This window comes from Lissotriton vulgaris, chromosome 9 (genome assembly GCF_964263255.1).
Source record: "Lissotriton vulgaris chromosome 9, aLisVul1.2, whole genome shotgun sequence".
Taxonomy (NCBI): Eukaryota; Metazoa; Chordata; class Amphibia; order Caudata; family Salamandridae; genus Lissotriton; species Lissotriton vulgaris.
Genome location: NC_141697.1, coordinates 693,356,371 through 693,383,075, shown reverse-complemented (window position 1 = coordinate 693,383,075; position 26,705 = coordinate 693,356,371). Strand labels below are relative to the sequence as shown.

General features: G+C 45.5%; 1 protein-coding gene across 1 annotated transcript in view; it reads left to right on the top strand.

Moving 5' to 3' along the window:
- Positions 1 to 26,705, top strand: part of MEIOSIN (meiosis initiator) — a 2,303,138-nt gene that overhangs the window by 245,996 nt on the left and 2,030,437 nt on the right. Inside the window, exon 3 of the mRNA XM_086938419.1 lies at positions 12,739 to 12,871. Coding sequence (XP_086794545.1) covers positions 12,739 to 12,871 — 133 coding nt within the window. The remainder of the gene's footprint in view (positions 1 to 12,738; positions 12,872 to 26,705) is intronic.

Here is a 26,705-nt window from a genome sequence, read left to right as displayed (position 1 = left end):
GGTCGCTATCGATCTGATTAAGTCAACTGTGGAGCTTTGGGGACCCCTCTTGACCCTTGTCTTTAGATCATGTCAGAGCATAGGGTTCCCTCTGTCTTGGTCCCATATTGTACCTATATTGAAAAAAGGTGACTGCAACTGCCCTGCAGACTATAGACCCATCTCCCTTCTATATTCCCCAGTTAAGCTTGTATGCCATATAATTGTAAGTAGACTGCAGAATTGGGCGGATTGCAATAATATTATCTCACTTACAGTACCGATTTCATAAAGGAATAGGGACCATAGATCCTTCTTTTTGAGCAAGTATGCTCTAATCAAAAGAGGGAACTTGTTTTTGGTTTTCATTGACTTGTCGACAGCTTTTGATTTGGTAATTCGTGATAAGCTTTAGACCGCTATGACCTTAATGGTTATTGACCATACCATTATCAATTTCCTGAGAAATCTATATTCCACTAGTTTTGCCAGGGTTCGCTTTTGTTTAAATTGCGAATGTACATGTTTCTTTAATATTGAAAAAGGAGTTCGCCAAGGGTGTGTGCTTGCTCCGTTTTTAGTTAATTTGTACATTACATTCATAACCTAGGTGATACCCTTGGCAACTCATGTCTGGACCTGCCGCAGATCAAACAACGACCAGTGCCTGTCCTGCTTTATGCGGATGACGCTGTACTCATGGCACGTGCTCCACTGGCTCTGCAGATCTCCTTGATAATTTTGTGCACTTTGGGGTGAACTGGTGGCTGCAAATTAATATTAGTAAAACTTTTGTTATGAAAGTACCCTGAAGTTCCACTAAGATGCCCAACATTTTTATAAGGAAATATATCATCCCTCCAACTCCCACCTTTCCTTACCTGGGAATCTCATTTGACTGCGAGGGAAGATTGAATAGCGCCATCAAATTAAGAAAGCTGTAATTTGTTAGAGCAGTTGCAGTCTTGTGCAACTTCACAAGGGAACTAGGCAGCAGACAGCCAAAAAAAGTTGGCTGTCTACAATGCAAAATGTAGAACCATTGCTATGTACGGCTCTGAGCTGTGGGGGTATGTAAATGTGGAACTACTACAGGTGGTTGAAAACACCTTCTTTAAAAACCTTCTGGCACTCCCATCTAGTTGTTTAAACTTTGTGTGTCATTCTGAATTGGGCGATACAAAAGGGGATGATGGACGGAGCGTTTGAGCAAATCAAACACTCACCCCCAGTCAACTGATCTGGGTTTAATCAATCACCATTCTTTAGCTCACTCTGCCACCCCAGTTCAGACATGGCCATATTTATTTATAGCATTTGTAGAGCGCTCTGTAACCCTACGGGCATCCTGGCGCTTGGGTACATAGCTAAAGGCTTTGTGGAGACAGGAACATGGACAAGAAGCTGGACAAAGTAGAATTATTTATTGTGATGGGTTTTAGGGGGATTTTTAGGGAAAAGCCAGGTTTTTACCTTTTTTCGAAAGGTCAGAAGGTCAATAGTTTTTCTGATATCGATGGGGAGGTTATTCCAAAGGTGGGCTGCAGCTATACTGAAAGCTCGTCCTCCGCAGGTGGCTTTCTTGATCCTAGGAATGCTGATGAAGTTTAAGGATGAGGATCGGAGAGACCGGGTCGGCTCGTACCATTTGAGTTTGTTCTGGAGTGGTCGGGGACCTAGCCCGTGAACTGCCCTGAAAACAATACATAGGAATTTAAAGCAGATCCTTTGGTGTATGGGTAGCCAGTGAAGGTCAGCCAGGGCAAGAGTGGTAGAAGATCTTCGCTCACTGGAAAGTGCCAGTTTGGCTGCAGCTGCCTGGACACTTTGGAGTCTGGAAATGAGATAAGCAGGGGATTCCAGCAAGAGGGCATTGCAGTAATCCAGGCGGCTGAGGATAGTGCTCCTGACTATGTCGGTTCTGGTCTGTGGGGGCAGGAGAGGTAGCAACCTGTGGAGTCCTCTTAGTAGGCCGAAACAGCAGCTGACCTGCTTATTGACGTTTGTCTCTAGGCTTAGTTTGTTATTGATAGTGACTCCAAGATTTTTTACTGAGCTCACTGGGGTGGGTGAGTCCCCTAACGACTGAGGCCAGAAATCTGGTGGTAGACTTTTGGGAATTTTTCCTGCTGTGCAATGCAGTATTTCAGTTTTCTCACTGTTGAATTTTAGTGAGTTCTCATTGAGCCAAAGAGACATTTCCAGCATACAGGTGTGGAAGGTTTCCATTGAGCTTGAACGAGCTCCGTCCAGCGAGATTATCAGCTGGGTATCATCTGCGTAGTTTGTCACGCTGATGCCATGGCTTTTGATGATCCGCAACAGGGGTTGCATATAAATATTAAAGAGTATGGGACTTATAGCAGACCCCTGTGGGACCCCGTGTGGAACTTTGATGAACTCTGATTGATAGGGAGGGACAGCTACTGCCTGCCACCTATCTGTCAGGTAGGAGCAGAACCAGTCAAGCGCGACCCCTCCAACCCCGATGTTCCTCAGTCTTTCTATCAGGATGCCGTGGTTCACCGTATCGAACACGGCGGACAGGTCAAGCAGAATCAGAGTTGCTGATTCTCCCCTGTTCGCCCTCATTCGTAGGTCATCCATGACTGTTAGCAAGGCTGACTCCGTTCCATGAACTGGTCTGAAGCCAAACTGCTCCTCTTCCAGGATGTTGTTGGTTTCTAGGAAGAGGGCTAGAGATCTGCTGACCCATCTCTCTATGATCTTTATTGGATATGGTAAAAGGGATATGGGTCGGTAGTTCTTTTGGCAGTTGGGGTCCAGATTTGGTTTTTTTAATAGCGGGTTGACGATCGCCAGTTTTCAGTTTTTGGGCACGGAGCCTGTACGCAGAGATTGATTACATAGTTGATGCAAAACTGGTAGAATATCGTCCTCGAAATTCTTGGCTATTCTATGGGGAAGAGGGTCTAGAGGAGAGCCTGAGGACGTATTGAGGGCTGTTGTGAGGAATTCCTGTTCCGAAGGAATCGTAAAGTTTTCCAGGGTAGCATTTGAAGGGGGGGTATGTGTCTGGTTCCACCTTCTTGTCTTTGTTCGCTTGAATGCTGTTTTCTTGCAATGAGGAGATAGGATTGCTGTTCATTCCCTCTACAATTTTGCGGATTTTGTCTTGGAAGAACACTGCTAGGCCGTCGCAGAGTTCTTGTGAGGGCTTGATTTGGCTATTAGCACAAGCGGGGTGAGAGAGCTCTTGGAGCCTAAATGTGTCCCGGGATTTGTTAGAACTTTTGAGGATTACCTCAGCAAAGTAGTTGGATTTGGCTGTGATTATTTCTTTCTTGTATTGTGAGATAGTGAGCCTCCAGCGTGCTTTCTCCTGGTCTGAGTAATTTTTCCTCCAGAGCTTCTCCGCCTTTTTACAGATATTTTTTAGTTCTTTCAGTTTATCCGTATACCAGGGGGCGGAGGGTTTTCCCCTTTTTGTAATTGTTTTCAGCGGGATGATGGCGTCGAGTTTTTTTCGTGGTCTCGTGGCAAAAGGAAAGATAATTTGTGGTGACATCATTCTCTATTTTGAACTAGGCCCCAACCTGGCGTAGATCGAACTTTCCCTCCTCTTTCCTCTTTAACAGGTTCTTCCAGTCACGACCTAAGCAGGTTTTGACGTGCAATCTCGTGGATCCTGTGTGGGACGGGAGGTGAGATTTGAACCTGAGGAGGTAGTGGTCTGACCACCCTACTGGGAGGATAGTGTCTAGGGTCAGTAGGTCTTCTGCCGCAAAAATTAGATCTAGTGTGTTTCCTAGTATATGTGTCGGAGTGTTTATCCACTGTTTCAGCCCTAGATTGTGGCAGGATTGAGTAATATTGTGCAAAGCTGTTGGTCATTGTCCCATATGTTAAAATCGCCTAGAATCAGCAGCCTGTTGTGGGAGATTGACATATTGTTTATGACCGTGATTAGTTCCTGTTGTTGTGAGGCATTAAAATGCCCCGGAGACCTGTAACATACAAGGGCCGTGAGGCAGGGTTCGGAATCATGTTTTATGGAAATCCCGAGGATTTCAACAGAGGAAACGGTATCAACGTCCAGGGTAGTGATGTTAAGTTGTTCCTTAAAAATGATCCCCAAACCTCCTCCTCGACCTGAGTGTCTGGGTTTCTGAATGATCTTAAACCCGTCTGGACATGCTAGGCCTAGCTCTGATTCTATTCCTTCAGCCATCCATGTCTCGGTTAGGAACAGGATGTCGAGGTTATTAGCCTCAATCAGAAGCTGTATTTCGGTAGCGTGTTTCGGAAGGGAACGGACATTTAAAAGTCCGTTAATTAGTTTCCCTTTGGAACTGGGCTCAATTCCTACTTGGGCTGATAGGGAATGGGTCTTGATGTTGTCAGGGCTAGGATAAGGCATCAAGATTGATTTGGGGGGGAGGGGGTTGATGTGTGGAAGCCGAACTTGGCAGTGAGGGCAATCTTTATCGTCCAGATATACTGCATGAGGGGCTAAGCGTGGGCACTCAGTTTTGTCTGCCTGTGCATTCAGTAGCATGAGTGTACCCCTGCTATATCTGAGCGCATCATGGGCTGGTGTACAACGGGTAGGGGGGAGGGCCCTGGGCCCGGCTTCGGCGCGCAATCGTCGCGCCCGCTGCGCTCGTCCGCTGCGCTTCCGGTGGGGGCACATGCTTTGTAGCAGAAGGGGGAGGGGTCCAAAGGGGCGTGGCTACGCTGGTGGGCGTGTCCTGGCGACAGGCCAATCCCGTCATGGCAGGCTGGGAATCCTTGCCTACGTCAGCAAGCAATCTGCTGAGTAGCGAGGGGGGTGCAGAAACGGCGAATTAAAATCAAACAAAGTATTTCAGTGCAGATATTTAAGATTATAGCTGTCTGTCCCTGCTCCCGGCTGTGCCTCAAGAGCTGTGATCTAACAAACTATGCAAATCAGTCTGACCCTGTGCCTCATGGGAAAAGTCCAGTCCGAACTACCAAGCCATACCTTCCCTGGACCGGAAACAAGCATCCTGGGACCAGTTTTGGATTCATAATCCTCATCAGCCAGGCTATCTTGAATCTAGTGGCAAAGTGAGCAAGGGACTCACTTCTGAGCATACCCTGCAACACTTAGGGCGAACAAAGCAATACAAAAGGGGATGATGGACGGAGTGTTTGAGCAAATCAAACACTCACCCCCAGTCAGCTGATCTGGGTTTAATCCATCACCATTCTTTAGCTCACTCCGCCACCCCGGTTCAGACATGGCCATATGCAAATCAGTCTGACCCTGTGCCTCATGGGAACAGTCCAGTCCGAACTACCAAGCCATATCTTCCCTGGACCGGAAACAAGCATCCTGAGACCGGTTTCGGATTCATAATCCTCCTCAGCCAGGCTATCTTGAATCCAGTGGCAAAGTGAGCAAGGGACTGACGTCTGAGCATACCCTGCCACACTTAGGGCGAACAAAGCGATACAAAAGGGGATGATGGACGGAGTGTTTGAGCAAATCAAACACTCGCCCCCAGTCAACTGATCTGGGTTTAATCCATCACCATTCTTTAGCTCACTCCGCCACCCCGGTTCAGACATGGCCATATGCAAATCAGTCTGACCCTGTGCCTCATGGGTACAGTCCAGTCCGAACTACCAAGCCATATCTTCCCTGGACCGGAAACAAGCATCCTGGGACCGGTTTCGGATTCATAATCCTCCTCAGCCAGGCTATCTTGAATCCAGTGGCAAAGTGAGCAAGGGACTGACGTCTGAGCATACCCTGCCACACTTGGGGCGAACAAAGCGATACAAAAGGGGATGATGGACGGAGCGTTTGAGCAAATCAAACACTCTCCCCCAGTCAACTGATCTGGGTTTAATCCATCACCATTCTTTAGCTCACTCCGCCACCCCAGTTCAGACATGGCCACATGCAAATGAAGACGACTGAAATGCCAGAAACCGGTCCTCGGAAGCTTGTTTTCGGTCCAGGGAAGGCATGGCTTGGCTGTGCGGGCTGGACTGTTCCCATGAGGCACAGGGTCAGACTGATTTGCATATGGCCTTGTCTAAACTGGGGTGGTGTGGAGTGCAAAAAAACGATGGATATGGTCCAGATCTCTGTACTGGGGTGAATGTATGACATTGTTCTGCATTCTGTCCATCAACTGTGGTTTTTGCATTTGTCACCCCGAGTGGCATGGGTATGCTCAGACGTGATCCCATGCTCTCCACACCACTGGATTCAAGCAAGCCGGGCTGAAGACGGCTGAAATGCCAGAAATCGGTCCTCCGAAGCTTGTTTCCGGTCCAGGGAAGGCAGAGCTTGGCAGTTCGGGCTGGACTGTTCCCATGAGGCACAGGGTCAGACTGATTTGCATATGGCCTTGTCTGAACTGGGGTGGTGTGGAGTGCAAAAAACCGATGGATTTGGGCCCAGATCTCTGTACTGGGGTGAATGTATGACATTGTTCTGCATTCTGTCCATCAACTGTGGTTTTTGCATTTGTCACCCCGAGTTGGATGGGTATGCTCAGACGTGAGTCCCATGCTCTCCACACCACTGGATTCTAGCAAGCCGGGCTGAAGACGGCTGCGATGCCAGAAACCGGTCCTCGGAAGCTTGTTTCCGGTCCAGGGAAGGCATGGATTGGCAGTTCGGGCTGGACTGTTCCCATGAGGCACAGGGTCAGACTGATTTGCATATGGCCTTGTCTGAACTGGGGTGGTGTGGAGTGCAAAAAAAAAGATGGATTTGGACCCAGATCTCTGTCCTGGGGTGAATGTATGACATTGTTCTGCATTCTGTCCATCAACTGTGGTTTTTGCATTCTGAATTGGGTGCCTTCTACATAACAGATTTGATAAAGATAATACTGCCAGTCGTACTTTGGCACAAGATCTGGACTTCAGATCACATGGAATTTAACCGTGCATTAGTAAAGGCCTGCTGCGACTCTGAGTCTGCATTAAAAAATCCATGGCTAAATTTTATTAAGAACCGTATGGCGGATATTAGCCACCCGGAATTCTATGATTAGCCCCAGACTTTGAATAATATTATGAGGAAAGCCCTTAAAACAGAGTGTTTAAACCTCTTGGAGGAACTGAGATTATCTAGGGAATTGGTCAAACCTTCTGTTATACACAACCAATCTTTTTAATGTCTTAAAAGCTCAAGACAGATTTAACGTGATTTAGACTATATATATATTTCATCACCTGACATCTTTTCCAAGTGTCAACAACTGGTTAAGGGAACTACTATTTTGTCCCTGTGATAATGTCTAAGCAATCAACGATTCACATTTAATTTTTTTGAAAATTTGACTCCTATCTGAGGAGATCTTTTATTCTACTTTTAATGAAATCTTTAAATTTCAAGCATTGTAGACCAGGGTTTTTGTATTTGCAATTACAGGGCTGTTTTAACCAGAAGAAGAAAATCAAATCCTGCTGTATGTTAAATTGTGACTGCACTTTTATACTTCAGGATTTTAAAATATATTGTTGTTATTTGTGTGCTTTTATGATACACTTTGTGATCGATTAAAGATGAATTGATCCAGGCGGACCATCCAGTCTTGGTTCTGTAGAAGGTCCCAGAGGAGGTGGATAACTTCCATTTTGAAGTGGCGTTAGGTGAGCCACTCGTTGAACTCCTTCAGGTTTATCACTAGGCGATAGCCCCGTCCCGCTTCTCCACCAGGAAAATATTGCTGAGGATTACCTGTGGGTGGAGGGCCCTTTTCCTTAGGAGGTCTGAAACTTCCCTGTCTAATAACTCCATCTGTTCCCTCTGAAAATGAAAGTGGTTTTGGACAAACCAATTGATGTGGATAGTCGAAAAACTCCATCTGGAAGTCTTGCACTGTATGTAAGACTAAGGGTCCGATGTTGGAGAGGCCCAATTGTGGACAAAAACTTAAAGTCTGCCCCCATTTGTATCTCCCCCGAGTTCTGAACTTTCACCATGCTGATTACTGTAGGAACGCTTTCCTCTTCCTGTACCGCCTCTACAGCGTGGGTGTGGTAAAGTAGAAGTTCCCAAACTTGTTAGGGTCCTGCCATTGTCCTCTGTGTGGCTCAGCGGACTTTTAGGAGGCTTGATTGTAGGGAGCGCCCCCTGCCACGACCGACTGCGCTGATAGCACGCTGGGTGAAGATGTGCTTAAATGATGTTTGGGCTTTGCCTAGAGAGTTGAATGTAATGACAAATGTACCTAATTCCTTTACAAAGGGGGTCCCCCAAAGAGATTACCCTCCGCCACCGGTCCAGCTTCAGAGGTGGCCAGCTCCCCAAATTTAGGATCTATTTTGATCAACAACAACCTGCGTTTTTCCGTAGAAAATTGCTGTATTTGCATTTTCTAGAAAAATGACAGCCTTCTGCGCCCCGCTAGAGAGGGCCTCTGAGGAATGGGGTGTGCCCGTGGACTTAGCGTCCTCCGCCATATCTAGACTCTTCGCCAGGGGACCCGCCATGTCCAGGAGTTTGTCCTGGCTTGCCCTCCAGGAACAGTCTATGCTTTTCTTTGGGTCACGGATAAATTTGGCCTGAAAGGTCGCCATCCCTGGGTTCACTTCCGGCATTGGGAAGACTTTTCCCTCCAGGGCCGGTCGCGGGCATTTTGCTCAGGGCAGCTTCTTACCTCTTTGTCGGGAGGTTTTCGAAGCCTGGCAGCCATATATGGCTACCTTAGTGTCTGAGTCCATTACACTGACCTTGGGTGTAGAAGGTCATCCGGGTTCAGCATATCACTCCCTGCATCGGGTTCTAGAGTTTGAGCTGCCTTTGCCGGGCGCCATGGCCTACCTGAATCGCTATCCCTGTCCGAGGGGACTCATCCGGATCCCTCATAGGTGGGGTATATCGAGGGTCCTGCCATGTCCTCTGAGGGGGAATTTGTGGTTAAGGGAGATTGGGCGTGCATAAACGCTTTCTTTAAGATGGCGAACGCGTCGTGTCTACCCCAGTGTGTTCGACACACTTACGTTTGTTTGGCGGCAGTAGAAGGCTGCCTTAGAGGGGCGGGGTCATAAGCCCCAGATAGGGCTTCCCTCAGAATGAGGGGTTGTTGGCAATGGGCCTGAAGCTGATTTAATTTCCTCTCCATGGACACTACCACCTGAGAAGACCGCCTTGAGGATGGAGATGTCCATAGCGTGGCCGAAATGGTCATCTATGGGTAGGTAAGTAACCTCTTCTTCTTCCTCCTCATAATAATCCTCGAAATCTTCCATAGTTCCTTAACCTCATGCGTGCGAGCGGAATTCCGCTCGCTCGCTGAGATTTTCTAAATCGCACTTTGCGTGACGAGCTGGGCTCGTCATCAGCGTGCGAGGAGGCTACGCCATGACGAGCCCAGCTCGTCATCAGCGTGGAAGGGGTTAAGGTTGAAGGAATATGGGTGGATAGGGTTTAGTAAAGGGGGGTTACCCTGTACTGAATTATAGACCCTTAGGGTGTTAATATGTATGGCCTGATGCCTGGGACCACTGCTCCCTTCTGATAATGAGAGTTTGTAATTTGCCTGAGCTGGTCCCATATCGTGTAAAGAGGTAGTCCTACCCGTTTCATGGGTGTCAAGCTCTAGGCAGGGCTCTCGCGTAGGTTTTATAAAACAATTAATAAAGCGCTGACAAAATAAACCAATTATCTTTCCCCGCCTGAAGCAGTACAGATTAACAGCAGTGCAAGTCTCTCTGCGTCTGTCAAGCGTCAGAACGACTCGCCGGCCGCTGATGGGTGGGGGGATTGGTTGGGGTGGTGAGCGCGAAGATTAGAAAAAGCTTGATTCACTAGCGGCCGGAGGGCTGTCCCGTGGGGAGAGCCAGTCACAGAGAGAGAGCAGCCACAAGGGAAACAAACTACGTTCCTGCGTCCACTAACAAACCATAAAGCGTGTCACATTACAAAGGTATTAATATTCAAGCGCGTATACTTGTACATACTTGTGAGTGAGAAAAAACAGTAATTAAAACACTTTTCACCGTTACCACAGCAAATGCAAACAGAGAAAAACTAGGCACTTACCTTGATGCTGGTGGAGCAGCAAAGAAAGATGGTAGAGTATCCTCGGGGGAAGTCAATTGAGGCCCCTGCTTTGTGATTGGACATTGTTGCTAAAGTTTTCTTTTGTCATTTCCCAGAGCATCTTGGGAAATGTGGTTTCTGGTGTGTTCTTTGTAACTACTGATGGCTGCTGGAGAATAAAGTGTGGAAAGAAAAAGCCTAATCCGAAGCCTCCGGTCCTGACATAGAATCTCCCATGAGTGAAGAATACTTGGGCCAGCTCTCGTATCAGGACTTCAAAAGAATGACTTACGGCATGTAAAACAAATTCAATTGACTAAAATCTTTCTCTGCTGAAACAGAACAAATCTCACTGCTACTACTGAAAATGCTGATATTATGCTAGCAGGTATGCGCTACTGGGGTCGTGGGGGAATGCATTGTCGACGGCATGGTCAGAAACCTTTGCCTATGCTTTTCCCCCAATTTCCTAATGCCAAGTGTATTCAAACAAAATGAAGAGTGAACCTTGCTACCCAATAACGATCACCCCTAGGTGGCTGACGCAGTATTGGTTCAGAGAGCTTCGTCTCTGCTCAGAACAGCATCTAGTTCCACTTCTTTCTCTCCTGAACCGTCTGTCTTGCAACGAAGATCGGATCTTGCCTGCCACCTTGGCTCTTGAAAACAATGAGTCTAACACATTCCTAATGACTGTAAACAAATATTGTTCAAAGCTAAATAAATGACTACTAATAAAACTTAAAGATCAAAATGGAAGAACTTCTGTGTATGGTGCAACCAGCAAGGCCTTCATCCATTTTCTTTTCCTCTGCATCAATTCTTGCCTCGCTTACTAGATGATGTTTCATGTTTAGGTCTTAGCCATGCATCTGTCAAGGACCTTTTACAGGCAATTTCTTTCTGTAGAAAAACAGTGAATCATCCCTTTTGTCCAATATACTCATAAAAGAATTTGTTAAATGAACTTTTAGGACCTTTCCACCACTGAGGTGTCCAGCATCTTGACTCGTCACAGCAGTAAGTCTTTCCAGTAAACAAGTGAGCATTTGGAGTTAATTCTTGAGATATGTCTAGAGTGCTATAGTCGAGGCTTTGAATCTCCCCTGAGCTCATGCCAAAAAAGAAGGTAAGAAGAAAAAAAGAAAAACAAACGATTGCATAGTATATAGCCTCTCCCCACCAGGCTCTCCATCAAACCTGACATGTCACCAAGTAATTATTCTATCTATTGTTAGGGGAAAGTATAAGTGTGTAAGTGATGGAGTCTGAATACATAACGTGTAAATCTGTTAGTATTCGAACCTCAGAAGTATACAGTATCCTAACGGTGCAGTTAGTGTTGCTCACCATTCATCCTAGCCTCATTACAGTATCTCAGCAGTGACATAAGTCCTATTAAGGACAAAACCTCATTTTATCCCCCAAGCGCAGACATACTTTAATTTAAATGAACCAATAGTTCCTAAAACATTTTTCAAGATTCCTGCTAATGCAGCACAAAGAACACTTCATGCCCTGGATGTGAGAAGATGTCTGAGATTCTTTTTCGACAATACAAATTCCTTCAGAAAGTCTCATCAGTTTCTTATAGCTTATGTTCCTCTCAGATGAGGACAATCTCTATTGAACCAAAGTATAGCTTAATGGGTGACTGCAGCCATAGTGTACTGGCATAATAAACGCTGACTGTCCTTTAAAGGGAAATGTACCTTCTCATTCTACAAGAAGAATGTCGACATCAACTGTTCTGTTCACTAGAGTGCCTCCTAGCTACATTTGAAAGGGAGCAACCTGAAAGAACAGGCACACCTTAACTCAGCTCTGCTGCATGGACTCAATAGTGCAAAGGCATGTTGCAGAGGGTCCTGTACTCACTGTTTCATTGGAACTAAGCTACACCAGACTGAAGAGAAACCATTCTTGGGTTGCTTGTGATTGCATTGAGGACCTGAGACCTGACCTGGAAGTTCAGGCTGGACTGGTCCCCCTGAAGAAGGGTCAAGGTGTATTTGCACATAGCAGGGCCATAAGTGAGCAATATTGATTGTCTATGGTTATTACATTGTGTTCCCTATTTTTAATGCATGACCTATGATCACTATTCACACTTCCTATAAGGGATCTTGGCATGCAAAAGAAGATTGACTGCTCATTCATACTTTTGATCTGGATTGAATTTACCCTTGAATTTCTGGCAGATATCTGCTTTGTTTTAGTACACTAGGAACATGCTTTGTAGGTATATAAAGACTTAAGTTGCGTTGTACCCTTAAATGCAGCTAGATGTATAGTATCCCATGCTATTGCAAAAATAAATAGCTTTAAATGCGTACTATGCATTTTGAAATTGCTTTGTTTTACTCTGTCACTTTTAAATAGAGGTGGTTTGGCCAATAATGTTGGTCGATATATTTTTAACCATTTCTTTAATTTCATTTGTGTGTTTTTTGCTTGCTGTAATGCACTTCATTAAATATTAAAAAATAAAAAGTTTCCTTTAGAAAGCATTTCATCATCTAAATGGAATGCTTTTTGCTTTTTTCCTTTGAAAACGTGCCCTCGCACAAAGCATGTATTCATAGCCTATGAATTTAAATAGATACTCATTGTGGAGAACCAGTGTTGAGTGACTTTTGTGTACTGTATGATATCCATAATAAAGTTGTCTATTGTGTGAAACCCTCCAACTTTAGCTAAAGATTGTATACCTGCTGTGCAAAAGCATAATGTGTTTTCCTGATATGTTTTCTTTGAGGCAGAAAGAGATTCTTCTACGAGTCCTGTGCTATATTGAATATCTTCAGAGGAGCATTCATGCTGCACGTGCTCTTCTTCAGGTGAAGCACCGAGGTGATAAAGGCAAGCGACGAGGAGAGCGGCGATGTGAGGAGGGTATGTAAAACATCAGAAGGATGGTCCTTCAAAAAATCTATTTACTGATTTTGAGAAAATTACATGATATAATCATGTAGAAAAAAGAATCTTGACAATGTAGTAGGATACTCCTTGAAGAAATTGAATGAAAAGACTAGAGAAGGAAATTAAAGGCTGAAGTGGGATAGAGAAAGATGACAGCAGCGCAGTCTCAGTAATGAGGGAAATAGCTTTTCGATCATGATGTTTATATCATAATTTAAAATATCATTTAACAGATGTATATTGAGGTTCCCATTCAAAAATATGTTTGCAGCAGAGGTCCTCACAAGAACAACAGTAACATTCTCAACACTAAGGGCCTGATTTAGAGTCTGGCTGAGGGGTTACCATCAAAAGCTTGACAGTGTGCCTTATTACAAGTGCATTATATTCTGATGTACTTGTAATAAGGTAGACAGGATATCCATCACATCACTCGCCCCCTAAACTCTAAATAAGGCCCTAAATCCCTCATTACGATGCTGTAACACCTCCGCTGAAATTTATGATACCACGAGGTTTGTAATTACTGTATGTAATTTAAGTTTTGCCACTCAGAAAGAGTAATAGTGCGGTGATAAATGTGTGTATTTCAAATTATAAAGCTCTCTTAGGTGCTCCACTGGTAAAACATTTTCTCGACTTTAACAGCGGCGACTTCGAAGGTTTCAAGGCTCAAGCCCTCGCTGAAAGTTCTGCAAGCTGATGTTCTCCTGGATCCTCACATCTGAACTTGGTGTCTTGATCTGGCTAAGATGCTGCAGCCTGCTTTTCATATGCCCAGATGCAGGCACAGGCCATCAGGGAGCAGGAGGCCAAGTTATTCTTGTGTGTGTAGAGTATATTCTATTGTATTTAAACAAATTAGTTACAGTAAAAAGGATTGTGATTTTAAGCAGCAATTAAAATATTTATATACAATAAAATGAGACCTGTGAGTCAAAACAAAGTGTTTTAAAAATCATCATCATGACTTAATTAGTTCATGATCATCATTCGTTATTCGATACACGGATCATCTTAAGAGCTAAATCCAGACATTTCATGCCTTTCTTGATAAAAGAATTGGTTTGCAGGGAATAGCAGGCCCTGGTTGCCTCCTTGACTGTTCTAACTTTTGCTTCTAAGAAATTAGGTCTCGGTACTTCTTTTGTAGTTTAACGGTTTTGGACAAGGGCAAATGATGTGTCTCAAGGACTCAAATTCATAACCACATAACCTACAGCCCCTTCCAGGAGTAGAATGATTATTTGTAGATCTAACAAATTGTTGCAATTGAATGTGTAAAAGCCAAAGTTTCAAATTTATGGTTACTTGTATTGACACAAAATAAGAATCCAATGTCCGTTCTGAATGTGCATATGTCCAAAGTGTTAACACATCTGTCTCATGGATGTTGGTACTCAGTATGTTCCTCATTGTCCATGTGCCTTCAACTTGCTTCACTGCTGCTTGCAAATACAACTGCAGACATTTTTGAGCTTGGATCAGTGGTTCCCAAACTTTTTCAACCTGTGGCTCCCTTGACCTATTAGTCATCAGCCGCAGCTCCCCACAATGTTACTTTTTTTTGCAGGTGGGGGATGTAAGCCCGGCCTCAGGAGTAATTCAATTTTTCTCCCAGAAAATATTTGGGATGAAGCCAATGAAAGTATTATAAACATCACAATTTACTTTAGCTGTAACCGTAAGTATGAGTCAAAGGATTCCCCTTGCACAGAGGATACTGTTCCCCTTGTCCACACCCAACATGGTCAGTATTTGTACGATGCATTCTAGTGTTTTAGAAATCCTAGAAGACCATGGAGAGAGTAAACGCTATGGTTCAACTTCCTCCAAGCGTGAGTCTTCTGAATGTGCCTTGATGCTTATTTGGTAGAAAAAAGACACTACCACACACCCCAAATAAACACAGGGACAATATGGGGATTAGTACATAAAGTGCAATGGGAGGGTCAGAAACCAGAAATGAAAAACAGAGAGCACGCTCCTTAGGCAAGATGTTTAGTGTAATGGGATTATCCAGCTCACCTCAGCAGAATGGGATGTAGTTGGCTTAACAGCCAAGTTTCCAGTGTGCATTTGAGTGACATTTCTATGTTTTTAGGGCACCTCATTCATGTTTCTTGTGTGAGACATCTTGCCTGACACTATCATGAGCACTGGATTAAGAAACATGTTTACACCATTAAAATCTTGTTTCGTGATTTGTAGTGTAGTACCTGGATTAAATACACCACCCTTACCTGAAATGGTATACGTTGTAATTCTCTTCCAGGGGATCCTCATCAATAGTCATAAGCACTGAATATTCCCGCCCATGTGCGGGACCCCGGAAACAATATAAAAATATATATGTAAAAAACACATATATCTCGCTCCAAATATATGTACACACACACATATATAATTTTTCTCACACCAATGCAGCCCCAAAACCAAGGCTAGACATGTAAACACTTGTATATGCACAGAAATTAGGAAGGAAACAAAAAACACATTAGGTCAAATAGTCCTTGAACTTTGTGTTTTAATGAGTAAAAACACTCATAAATCCTGAAAATTGCTCATAAAAGACATTGTCAGCCATAAGCTGCATTGAAAAGTAATAACACAGAGACTGAAAGCATTTTCAGCTAGAAAACTGGCACTGTGCCTTTAAGGCAGCCATGGCCCCAGGCTTCCCATCATGCCTCAGGGGTGACAGTTAAGACCCTGGTTTAACAGCTCCCACCTTTTTTTTTTACTTTCTGTCAAAAATACTTGGTGATTTTCTTCAAATTGTATACTCACTCAACGGTTTTTTGCCTTAGATAGTGCTACATTTTTTAGCTCAAAAAAGGTTAATTTGTCTGCCAAAATGCCTTCGCTTTTTGACTCCTGCCCTTCCTGTGGGAAGAAGGCTAGGACTGATACACATCCTGTGTGTATCCTCTGTCTTCCTGACTCTCATTCTGCAGAAACTTGTTATCTCTGCAAGTCCTTGACAAGAAGAACTCTCAAGGACAGAGAAAGAAACAGAATTTATGGACTTTCTGAGAGAGGTAGCTCTCCAAAAAGACAGAAAAAGCGGAGGACACGGTCGACATCGAAAGAGGTCCCAACCTGCTCTCCTTCGGCGTCAGGATTGGCGTAGAAGATTCCACCGACGACGACGAGTCAACTCCCCTCGACAGTGAAGACTTCAGCGTCGAGAGTCAAGGTACCTTCGCTGCTGTCAACCGGGCGACGTGCAGCGGCGAGAGAGAGGTCGAAGTTGGAGCATAGCAGCTCGACGTTGAGACCTCCGTCGTCGAAGCCTCAGGTCCAGTCTTCGACCTTGATGCCTCCATCGACGCCTAGTCATCGGCGTTCGACATCGAGGCACCCTCCGTCGGCATCCCATCATCGACGCTCGACGCCGAGGCACCCTCCGTCGGCGTCTCACCATCGACGTTCGACGTCGAGGCATTCACCGTCGTCGACAGGACATTGACGCTGGACGTCGAGGCATCCATCGCAGTCCAGTCGAGGGCATTCAGCATCCAAGCATCCTCCGTCGGAGCTCGGCGTCGAGGAGGTCTTCGTCGACGTCACCTCACCTGCGTTCAACGTCGAGGCATGGGACTCCAGTGCAGTTTCCACAAGTTCACCATTCCTCGGCGCAGCCTCAGCCAGTGGTGGCGCAGCACACCGAGACGTCGAGTCGGCCGGCTCCGTCTTTGAGTCATGGGCCCACATCTCAGAGGTCCTCAAGAACAGCTTCTCCTGCGGAAGGTGACCAGGGCTCTCCAGTGAGCATCAGTCACGCTGCCAAGAGGAAGAGAACACCAGAGCATCGTGGGTCTCGCAATCGCACAAGATTCCCGGCTTATTGTAATGCACGCACCTTGTTGTCTCGGAAGTACCCTGGATCCACGATGCTTAACACCCTGTCTCCCCCTCGTCACCCCCCTGGATGTCAGGAAGAGACACCAACACCCAGCAGGTAACCAAGGGGAACACAGGGGAACAAAACAAGGGTAATAAAGGAAAAGAAAGGATGGCGCTCCACACTCCTCCTCTGCTTCAGATGAGGTTTCTCTTCTGGTATGAGCACTGCAATATATACAAGAAGAATTAGTGCACACTATCCCCTCCCTATGTGTTCCTACAATATGGAAATTACTGCCCACCAATGTCTGTACCTTGTGAGAAGTGGAGAATGCCTATAACCTAGGAAACGTAGGAAATGAACTGGAATGATGAAAGTATAAATAGTAGCTACTGGTCACTGTATCTGTAAAGGAAAAGAACCTCGGGAATGGTATACATAAGTCCTACTCTATTCGTATCTCTGAATGAAGGGACACTCACCAATTCAATGACGTGGAAACACTTAAACAAAATACTCCAACCTAATGGCAAGCTTAGGTAAAGAATTCCTATTCCATCACCCAAACAGGTGGCACTTAATAAAGGAACAAGCTCCTAGAAACGACCTTTCAATTACGAGGATCACCGTTCAAATCCACGGCCAACATCCAAGTTAACACGATAAACGCAACAATCAAGTATGCAATCATGCATGAGAAGCAAGCCGCTCCTCAACTTACGAACTCCCGAAATGAGCAATCCAACAGCCTAACGGCCCAGAAACGCCAACACGAACACCTAGCTCCTCGGACGCCACAACAAGACCCGGAACGAAATGGGACTCTCACTGGCTAAATGCGAAGCGTTTCCTGTGAGTTTGGGGCGGGCTTAAGGCTTCAACGCTAATCACTTGCGCATGCGCGGCTACTGCGCATGCTTCAAGGTCCGCATTTTCCTCCTTGCCAACCATTGCCAACCACGCATTATTTCCCTGGACTCGGCAAGCATGACAGAATACCCCTCCCACTACGCCCCCCACCGGTTTCGGTTTATTAGGGTATTTTCTGTGAAACGCTCTCAATAAACGCGGAGCGTGTATGTGGCTGGCAGGTTCCCATGATCTCTCTTCTATCCCAAAACCTTTCCAGTGTATCAGATACTGCAGTCGGCGACGCACGCGTCTGGAATCAATAATAGCACCCACCTCGTATTCATCACCATCATCTACCACCGAGGGTATAGAAAGAGGAATAGTTGGCAGGCAAGTATCAGGCAATACCGGTTTCAATAAAGAAACATGAAAAACAGGGTGTACTCTCATAGAAGGTGGTAATCCCAATTTCATGGCTACCGGATTGATGACTTGGACAACAGAAAAAGGACCTATATATTTGTGTTTAAATTTACATGCACCTTTCAACGCCAAATGCCTGGTAGACAACCATACCTTATCATGTAATTGGTACTTGGGTTCTGCATGTCTATGTGTATCGGCTGTCTTTTTGTACTGTATCTTAGCTTGGTCCAGATTGTCGTGGATATTAGAATGTACAATCTGCAAATGCAAAACTATATCTTGTACAGGAGGGATGGCACAAGGTCTCAAAGGAGGAAAGGGTAAGACTTTCGGATGGAAACCATGAGAAGCCTAGAAAGGAGAAAATAGAGTGGAAAAATGATGACTGTTATTGTATGACAATTCTGCCAACCAAATCAACTCATCCCACTCCCTCTGGTCCTGCAGAAGTTGGCACCTCAAATTGTTCTAAACATTGATTTACTCACTCTGTTTGTCCATCCATCTGGGGATGGTAGCTAGACGATAGACGCACTTCCATCTTTAAAGAGGTACACAATTGTTTCCAGAATTTGGATATAAACTGTGAGCCTCTATCTGTTATCAGAATAGAGGGCAAACCATGGAGTCTGACTATATTCTGCAGGAATACACCTGCCAGAACAGAGGAAGTGGGCAGACCCTTTAAAGGGATGAAATGAGCTGTCTTGGTGAACATGTCTACAACAACAAGAAGAGTGTTATTGCCTCTCTGTGTTTTGGGTAACTCCACTATAAAGTCCATTGAAACAGAGTGCCAGGGAGCTACAGGTTTGGGAAGTGGAAGCAATAACCCCCACTAATCCTTCGTGTGATGATTTTCCTTGTGCACATATTGGACATGTCCGTACATAACGTTGTACATCCGTAGCTACTTGGGGCCACCAACAGTATCTCCTTATCAATTCTAATGTCCTCTTACATCCCGGATGCCCCGCCACCCCATGAGTATGACACCATTCCATAATTTGCTTTTGAAGGGGTACCGTGGGAATGAACAACCGTCCCTGTACATAATGGAGGTTTGTCTTCACTACGGATTGGTGTTGTTGTAGGATTTCTTGGGCTGCAGGGTCCTGTTGGGCCTTTTGTACTTGTAAGTTGAATACTTCTTCAGCTGTTAGTGCTCCTATGAATTTTTGAGGTGCAATTATACAAGGAGGTGTATCATCATGTGGTAATGGCTCAAATCCCAAGCGTGATAAAGCATCCGCCTTACCATTTTGTCTGCCTGCTCTGAAATGGATAGTAAAATCGTATTCATTGAAGAATTGTGTCCACCGCAATTGTCTCATAGACAAGGCTCTGGCTGACTTTAAATACTGCAAATTACGGTGGTCTGTTAGAACAGTAACTGTATGATTTGTGCCCAACAAGTATTGTCTCCATTCCTCCAAAACCTTTTTTATAGCTAGGAGTTCCTTTTCCCCCACAGCATAGTTTATCTCAGCTGGTGTCAATTTATGAGAATAATAAGCTACAGGATGTAATTCACCAGTGTCTCTGTCTGCCTGAGAAAGGATACCTCCCACAGCTACCTGCGAGGCGTCCACCTCCACCACATACGGAGTAGCAGGATCAGGATGTTTGAGGATAGGGGCTTGGGTAAAATACTTCTTAAGAATGTTGAAAGCCTTATCCGCCTCCTCGGACCAATAAAAGGGGACCCCTTTTTGTAACAGGCGAGTGATAGGAGCCACTAGTGCTGAAAACTGATGAATAAATCGCCTATAGAAATGAGAGAATCCAAGGAATTGCTGGATTTCTTTTACCGTTTAGGGAGGTGGCCATTCCAAAACAGCTTTCACTTTTTGTGGATCCATGCTCAGACCTGTTGCTGAAACAATAAATCCTAAAAAGGCGACCTGGTGGCGATGGAAAAAACATTTGTCTAGCTTACAAAAGAGATCATTGATCTGCAGCTGGTGCAAGACGGCCTTTACATGATCTATGTGTTCCTCAAGTGTCTTGGAATAGATTAGGAGGTCGTCTATATATGCAATTACGCTTTTGTCAAGATACTCCTTCAGCACTTCGTTGATGAAATACTGAAATGCTGAAGGAGCATTACAGAGCCCGAAGGGCATTACCATATATTCGTAAAGACCGAACTTGGTACAGAATGCCGTTTTCCACTCATCTCCGTCAGCAACCCTGACCAAATGATAGGCCCCACGTAGATCTAATTTCGTGAACCATTTGGCCTCCTGTATTTGGTCAAGGAGTGCGGAGATGAGGGGTAAGGGATACTTGTTTTTAATGGCGATACTGTTTAATGATCGATAATCTATGCAACATCTCAAACCCCCCTCCCTTTTTGGGATAAAAAACAATGCTGAGGAAGCGGGGGACCTAGAGGGTCTGATGAAGCCAAGCTCAAGCATAGTATCAAGGTATTCCCTTAGGTATGTGTTTTCCTTTTCTGTAAGGGAGTATACTCTACTGGTTGGTATACGAGCACCCGGCTGCAACTCAAACCGGCAATCGTATGATCTATGAGGAGGCAGGCAGGTTGCCTTTTCCTTATTAAAAACTGCCTGGTAATCTTGATACACAGAGGGCAGTATGGTATCTGGTTGGTCCCAAGTATCTGAATCTAAGGAGGTATGGGAAACCACAGAACTCTTGTCTGGTATGGACAATGTGTTAACCTGCACTGGGGAAACATGAAGGTTAGAAGCGGTAACAGAGATGTTTTGTCTGTCTTTCTCCTCAAAGGTGAGGCACTTATTTCTCCAATCTATCTGAGGATTATGGAGACGTAACCATGGAAGACCCAACACTACAGGAAATTGGGGAGATTCAATGATGTCAAAAGCAAGAGTTTCCCAGTGTGTAGGTTCAATATGTACATTTAGTAAGATACTAGAATGTGTGATAGGTCCAGATTTCAATGGACTCCCATCAATAGTGTATACTTCCTCTGTAGCCTTTTTTTGCATCTTATGGATATTCTGAGAAATGGCCCAATGAAATCCATAAAATTACCAGATGCTCCTGAATCTATCATAACAGGTTGTGTGATAGACTCGGATAACCAGGAAAAAGTAGCTGTGACATAAAAATGTCCTTCATTAGTCATTAAAGAGGAGACCATGTGTTTCAAAGGACCCGGTGGTAAGGTCTCTGTTACCCTCGGGTCAGCTAGTTTTCCGACCTCCGGAATTGTTTGGGCTTTATGGGACACTCCCTTAAAAAATGTCCTGCCTAACCACAATAAAGACACAATTTGTTCTCTCTGCGTCGTTGTTTTTCTGCCTCAGATAAAGGTCCTTTTACACTGCCTATTTGCATAGGTTCAGACTCGTCAGTCTTGGTTTCAGGTTCAACTTTCTTTTCTTTACCAATTAATTTTGGGTATTCATATTTGCCTCTATCCTTACGTCTTTCACCTAACCGATGGTCTAATTTGACCACTAAATCAATTAATTCAGGGCATGTCTCCGGAGGTTCCACTACATGAGCTAAGGCATCTTTCAATTCCTTACGCAATCCTCTAAAAAAAAGGGCACTGCGTTTATTAATTGGCCAGTCAGCTTCCACCACTAATCTATTAAAGGTGGATATGTAAGTGATAAGATCTTTAGAGCCCTGTTTTAAGTTCAAGAGTTCTGTATCTGCTGCATGAGTGAAGGAATGTTTATCAAACATTTTACGTAACTCTCTACGAAAAGCCTCATAGTCCAATAATAAGGGGTCATCCTTATCTATCAAAGGTATAGTCCAGTTGGCCGCTGACCCCCCTAGATAGGATAGTACAAAGGCTACTTTAGCTTGGTCGTTGGGAATACATGCAGCTTTACAAAGAAAATGCAATTGACATTGGGTCAGAAATGCAGCGCATTTAGAAGGATCTCCATAGAACCTTTCAGGAGGTGCCAAAGGAATAGTATGAGGAGTAACGACTTGAACTACTGGGGACTGAGTACTTGCACTAGCTCCTTCTCCTCTGTGTTGGCTTAAAGCCTCTAATCTGTCTGCAATGGCTTGGGTTTCCCTTTGGAGATTCCCCACCATGCTTGCTACGTCTTGTAACGTGAGATCCATGATACTCGGGAGACAAATCTATAGAGGCTTCGCGTTCTGTAATGCACGCACCTTGTTGTCTCGGAAGTACCATGGATCCACGATGCTAAACCCCCTGTCTCCCCCCTCGTCACCCCCCCGGATGTCAGGAAGAGACCCCAACACCCAGCAGGTAACCAAGGGGAACACAGGGGAACAAAACAAGGGTAAGAAAGGAAAAGTAAGGATGGGGCTCCACACTCCTCCTCTGCTTCAGATGAGGTTTCTCTTCTGGTATGAGCACTGCAATATATACAAGAAGAATTAGTGCACACTATCCCCTCCCTATGTGTTCCTACAATATGGAAATTACTGCCCACCAGTGTCTGTACCTTGTGAGAAGTGGAGAATGCCTATAACATAGGAAACGTAGGAAATGAACTGGAATGATGAAAGTATAAATGGTAGCTACTGGTCACTGTATCTGTAAAGGAAAAGAACCTCAGGAATGGTATACATAAGTCCCACTCTATTCGTATCTCTGAATGAAGGGACACTCACCAATTCAATGACGTGTAAACACTTAAACAAAATACTCCAACCTAATGGCAAGCTTAGGTAAAGAAATCCTATTCCACCACCCAAACAGGTAGCACTTAATAAAGGAACAAGCTCCTAGAAACGACCTTTCAATTACGAGGATCACCGTTCAAATCCAAGGCCAACATCCAAGTTAACACGATAAACGCAACAATCAAGTATGCAATCATGCATGAGAAGCAAGCCGCTCCTCAACTTACGAACTCCCGAAATGAGCAATCCAACAGCCTAACGGCCCAGAAACGCCAACACGAACACCTAGCTCCTCGGACGCCACAACAAGACCCGGAACGAAATGGGACTCTCACTGGCTAAACGCGAAGTTTCGAACGCGAAAGCCCTTTTTGAGCGTTACAATAGGTCCCTGTGGGATTCTCTACAGCGGTTTGTAGAGAAACTCCCTCAAGGAGACCGTAAAGGCTTTGAGGAAATCCTTCTGGAAGGCAGTCAAGTCTCCAACCAGGTTATAAGTGCCGCAGCGGACGGGGCTACCCTGGCGGTGCATGGATATGCCCATGGAATATCGGCAAGAAGATCATCCTGGTTGCGCCTAACGACTTTAAACTAGAAGTTCAGGCACGCATATTGAACTTGCCCTTTTCAGGGACTTAGTTGTTTGGAGCGAGTACGGACGAAGAGCTGCAGCGCATGAAAGCAGAGCTGGACACACTCAAGGCGGTAGGGCTTGAGAAGAAAAAGGAGTTCAAAAAGAAATATCGCTCCTACAACAAGGGCTCTTCAAAACAGCGGGTTCAAACCCCTCACTGGCAGAAGAGTCAAGACCAGCAGGGACAGCAAAAGTCCCAATATAGAGGAAAGCATAATTCCAGAGCAGGAGGCAATCAACGCCAGGGCAACAATACCGGCAAAGCCCAGTCAAAGCAATGAGTCTTTCCTTTCCCCAGCGCCGTGGACCACTCCAGTGGGGGGAAGTCTGGCGGGTCATTTGAAAGAGTGGCAAAACATCATAAAACACAGATGGGTGTTGTCTACACTTCAGAATGGATACTGTCTTCGTTTCAGTCATCTGCCTCCACCAGTCCCCCCGATGGCAACATTGAATCATCAGTTGCACCTTCTGAAAAAAGAAGTCGCCGCTCTCCTCGAGAAGTTAGCCATCGAGAGAGTGCCAGTGTCTCAAAGGGGAAAAGGAGTGTACTCCCGTTATTTTCTGGTTAGAAAAAAGGGCCAAAAGGCAGGATGCAGACCCATTCTGGACTTGCGAACCCTCAATCTGCATGTCAAAAAGGAAAGGTTTCGCATGTTGGCGCTGCACCAAATATATCCACATCTCAGGAGGGGAGATTGGATGTGTTCGCTGGACCTTCAAGATGCCTACTTTCATGTTCTGATACACCCCAGTCACAGAAGATTTCTTCGATTCCGGGTGGGGACCTCCCACTATCAGTTCAAAGTCCTGCCATTTCGGTTGAAGTCGGCTCCCCGGGTGTTCACGAAGTGTGTTGCAGTGGTAGCAGCCGCTCTACACCGCAGAGGGGTCTTCGTATACCCATACCTGGACGATTGGCTGTTGAAAGGTCCTTCCCCAATCAGCGTAAGAAGTCAATTCCAGACTTGCATAGAGCTCTGCCAGCGACTAGGGCTACATGTGAACTTCGGAAAATCAGTCTCTCAGCCCACCCAGAAGATTCACTTCCTAGGAGCTCTGCTACACTCTGAGGTAGGAAAAGTGTTTACTTTGGAGGAGAGACCGTTTTCGATAACCCAGAAATGTCAGCTGGTTCTTTGCAACAAGGCTCAGAAAGTGCGCAGGATTGTCTCCCTGCTAGGGTTGATGGCGTCATGCAGCTTTCTGGTTCCGAATGCCAGACTTCAAATCAGTCCTCTTCAGCAGGATCTGGAGGACAAGTGGGACCAACAATCGGCTTGCTGGGACGATCACATCACTATCTCAGACGCAGCTCGAGCTTCCATTCCATGGTGGACCAAAAAGCCAAATATGCAGGTGGGAGTCCTGTTCCATCAACCTCCCCCTGTACAGACACTGTTCAGGAATGCTTCCCTTCTGGGGAGCGCACATGGGTCAACTACAGGTGCAAGGTCTGTGGTCTCACAAAGAAAGTACCTACCACATCAACATGCTGGAGTTGAGAGCAGTCCACCTAGCTCTTCAAAGCGTTACTTCCCTCGATTCAAGAAACTTCAGTACTAGTATAGACGGACATCACCACCACAATGTACTACTTGAACACGCAGGGGGGAACACTCTCACGTACTCTGTCGTTGGAAGCACAGCGGATCTGGCATTGGCTTCTGGCTCGCAAGTTGTCCATCACAGCATTCCCCCTCCCAGGAGAGCAGGGACGACTGGGTCCTCCACGACGCAATAGTAGAAGAGCTTTTTCAATCCTGGGGTCGTCAAACCATAGACCTGTTCGTGGACGACCAAAACTCCAAATGCCAAGACTTCTCCTCCAGGTTCTACTGGCCAGGATCGAGAGGGAATGCTCTTTTGATCGACTGGTCAGGGGAATTTGTGTACGCTTTTCCACCCCTTCCGTTGATTCCGAAGGTAGTGAGCAAGCTGGCACACTCGTGCACAACGATGATCCTCATCGCCCCAGACTGGCCGAGGCCATGGTGGTACACGGACCTGCTTCACCTGTCAGTCACTCCTCACAAGAGGCTACCATGCAGGCCGGACCTGTTGTCCAAGATGAATGGGAGGATCCTCCATCCCAACTTTCCGTCACTGAGCTTGGCAGCATGGCTCCTGAGGTCATACAATACGGCCATCTAGGTTTGCCAGAGAACAGCATGATCATCCTGAAAGAGGCAAGACGTCCCTCCACAAGACATTTGTATGCATGCAAGTGGAAGAGATCCTATATGTGGTGTATACAGAATGGTCATAATCCTGTGCAATGTCAAGGAGAAGCAGTTTTTCCTTATTTGTTATATCTGGCTAAAGCAAGTTTAAAGTTTAATTTCATCAAGGTGCACATAGCTGCTATAACAGCTTATAGGCGGACACCTTCTCAAACCTCTTTTATCCAGTTACCATCTGTCAAGGACTTCCTGCAAGGGTTGAAAAAAGTGTACCCTCCGGTGCGTCCTCCTTCTCCTCCCTGGGAGTTGAACCTGGTGCTATCGAAGCTAATTAGGTCCGCCTTTTGAACCCATTCATAAAGCTACTTTACAGCATCTTTCCTGGAAAGCAGCTTTTTTGGTGGCAATCACGTCAGCTCGCAGGGTGAGCGAGATTCAAGCTCTCTGTTCCTCTGAACCCTATACGGTGTTCCATTTGAATAGAGTGGTGCTACGGACGCATCCATCTTTTCTGCCTAAAGTTGTGTCAGATTTTCATGTAAATCAGACCATTTCTCTGCCCGCTTTCTTCCCCTATCCCTCTACACCAGCTGAGAGGGCTCTGCATTCTTTAGACCTGAAAAGAGTTTTAAAATTCTATCTAGATAAGTCTAAGGGTATTCGTCACTCCGATCATCTCTTTGTAACTATGGATCGATCAGGACAGGTCATGCTGCCTCAAAACGTTCTATTTCAAGATGGATCGTTTCATGTATTAAACTTGCTTACCAGCTAGCGCAGAAGCCCCTTGGGTTTACTCCCAAAGCGCATTCTACCAGAGATAGAGCTGCGACTGCGGCTTTCCTAAATAATGTACCCATGTCTGAGATCTGTAAGGCGGCGACCTGGAGGTCCGTCCATACATTTGCAGACATTACTGTCTTGATTCTGACACGAGAGCAGATACCCAGGTAGGCCAAGCCTCCTTGTGGAATCTGTTTAACAGCTAGTTTTGGGCTGTTATGATTGGTCTTTTTAAGTTGGAACATGTACTTCTCATTTACCTGCAGGTGGTTGATGGGCTTGCTATTCTATTTAGTGCTTCATCAAAGTCATAAGCAACCCACCCGCCGCCCCAGGTAAATGAGAGATATACATCTCTGACTTGTAGTTTAGCCCTGACTTCAGGGTTATGCAAAGAACAACTGACCTAACTGTCACCCCTGAGGCATGATGGGAAGCCTGGGGTCATGGCTGCCTTAAAGG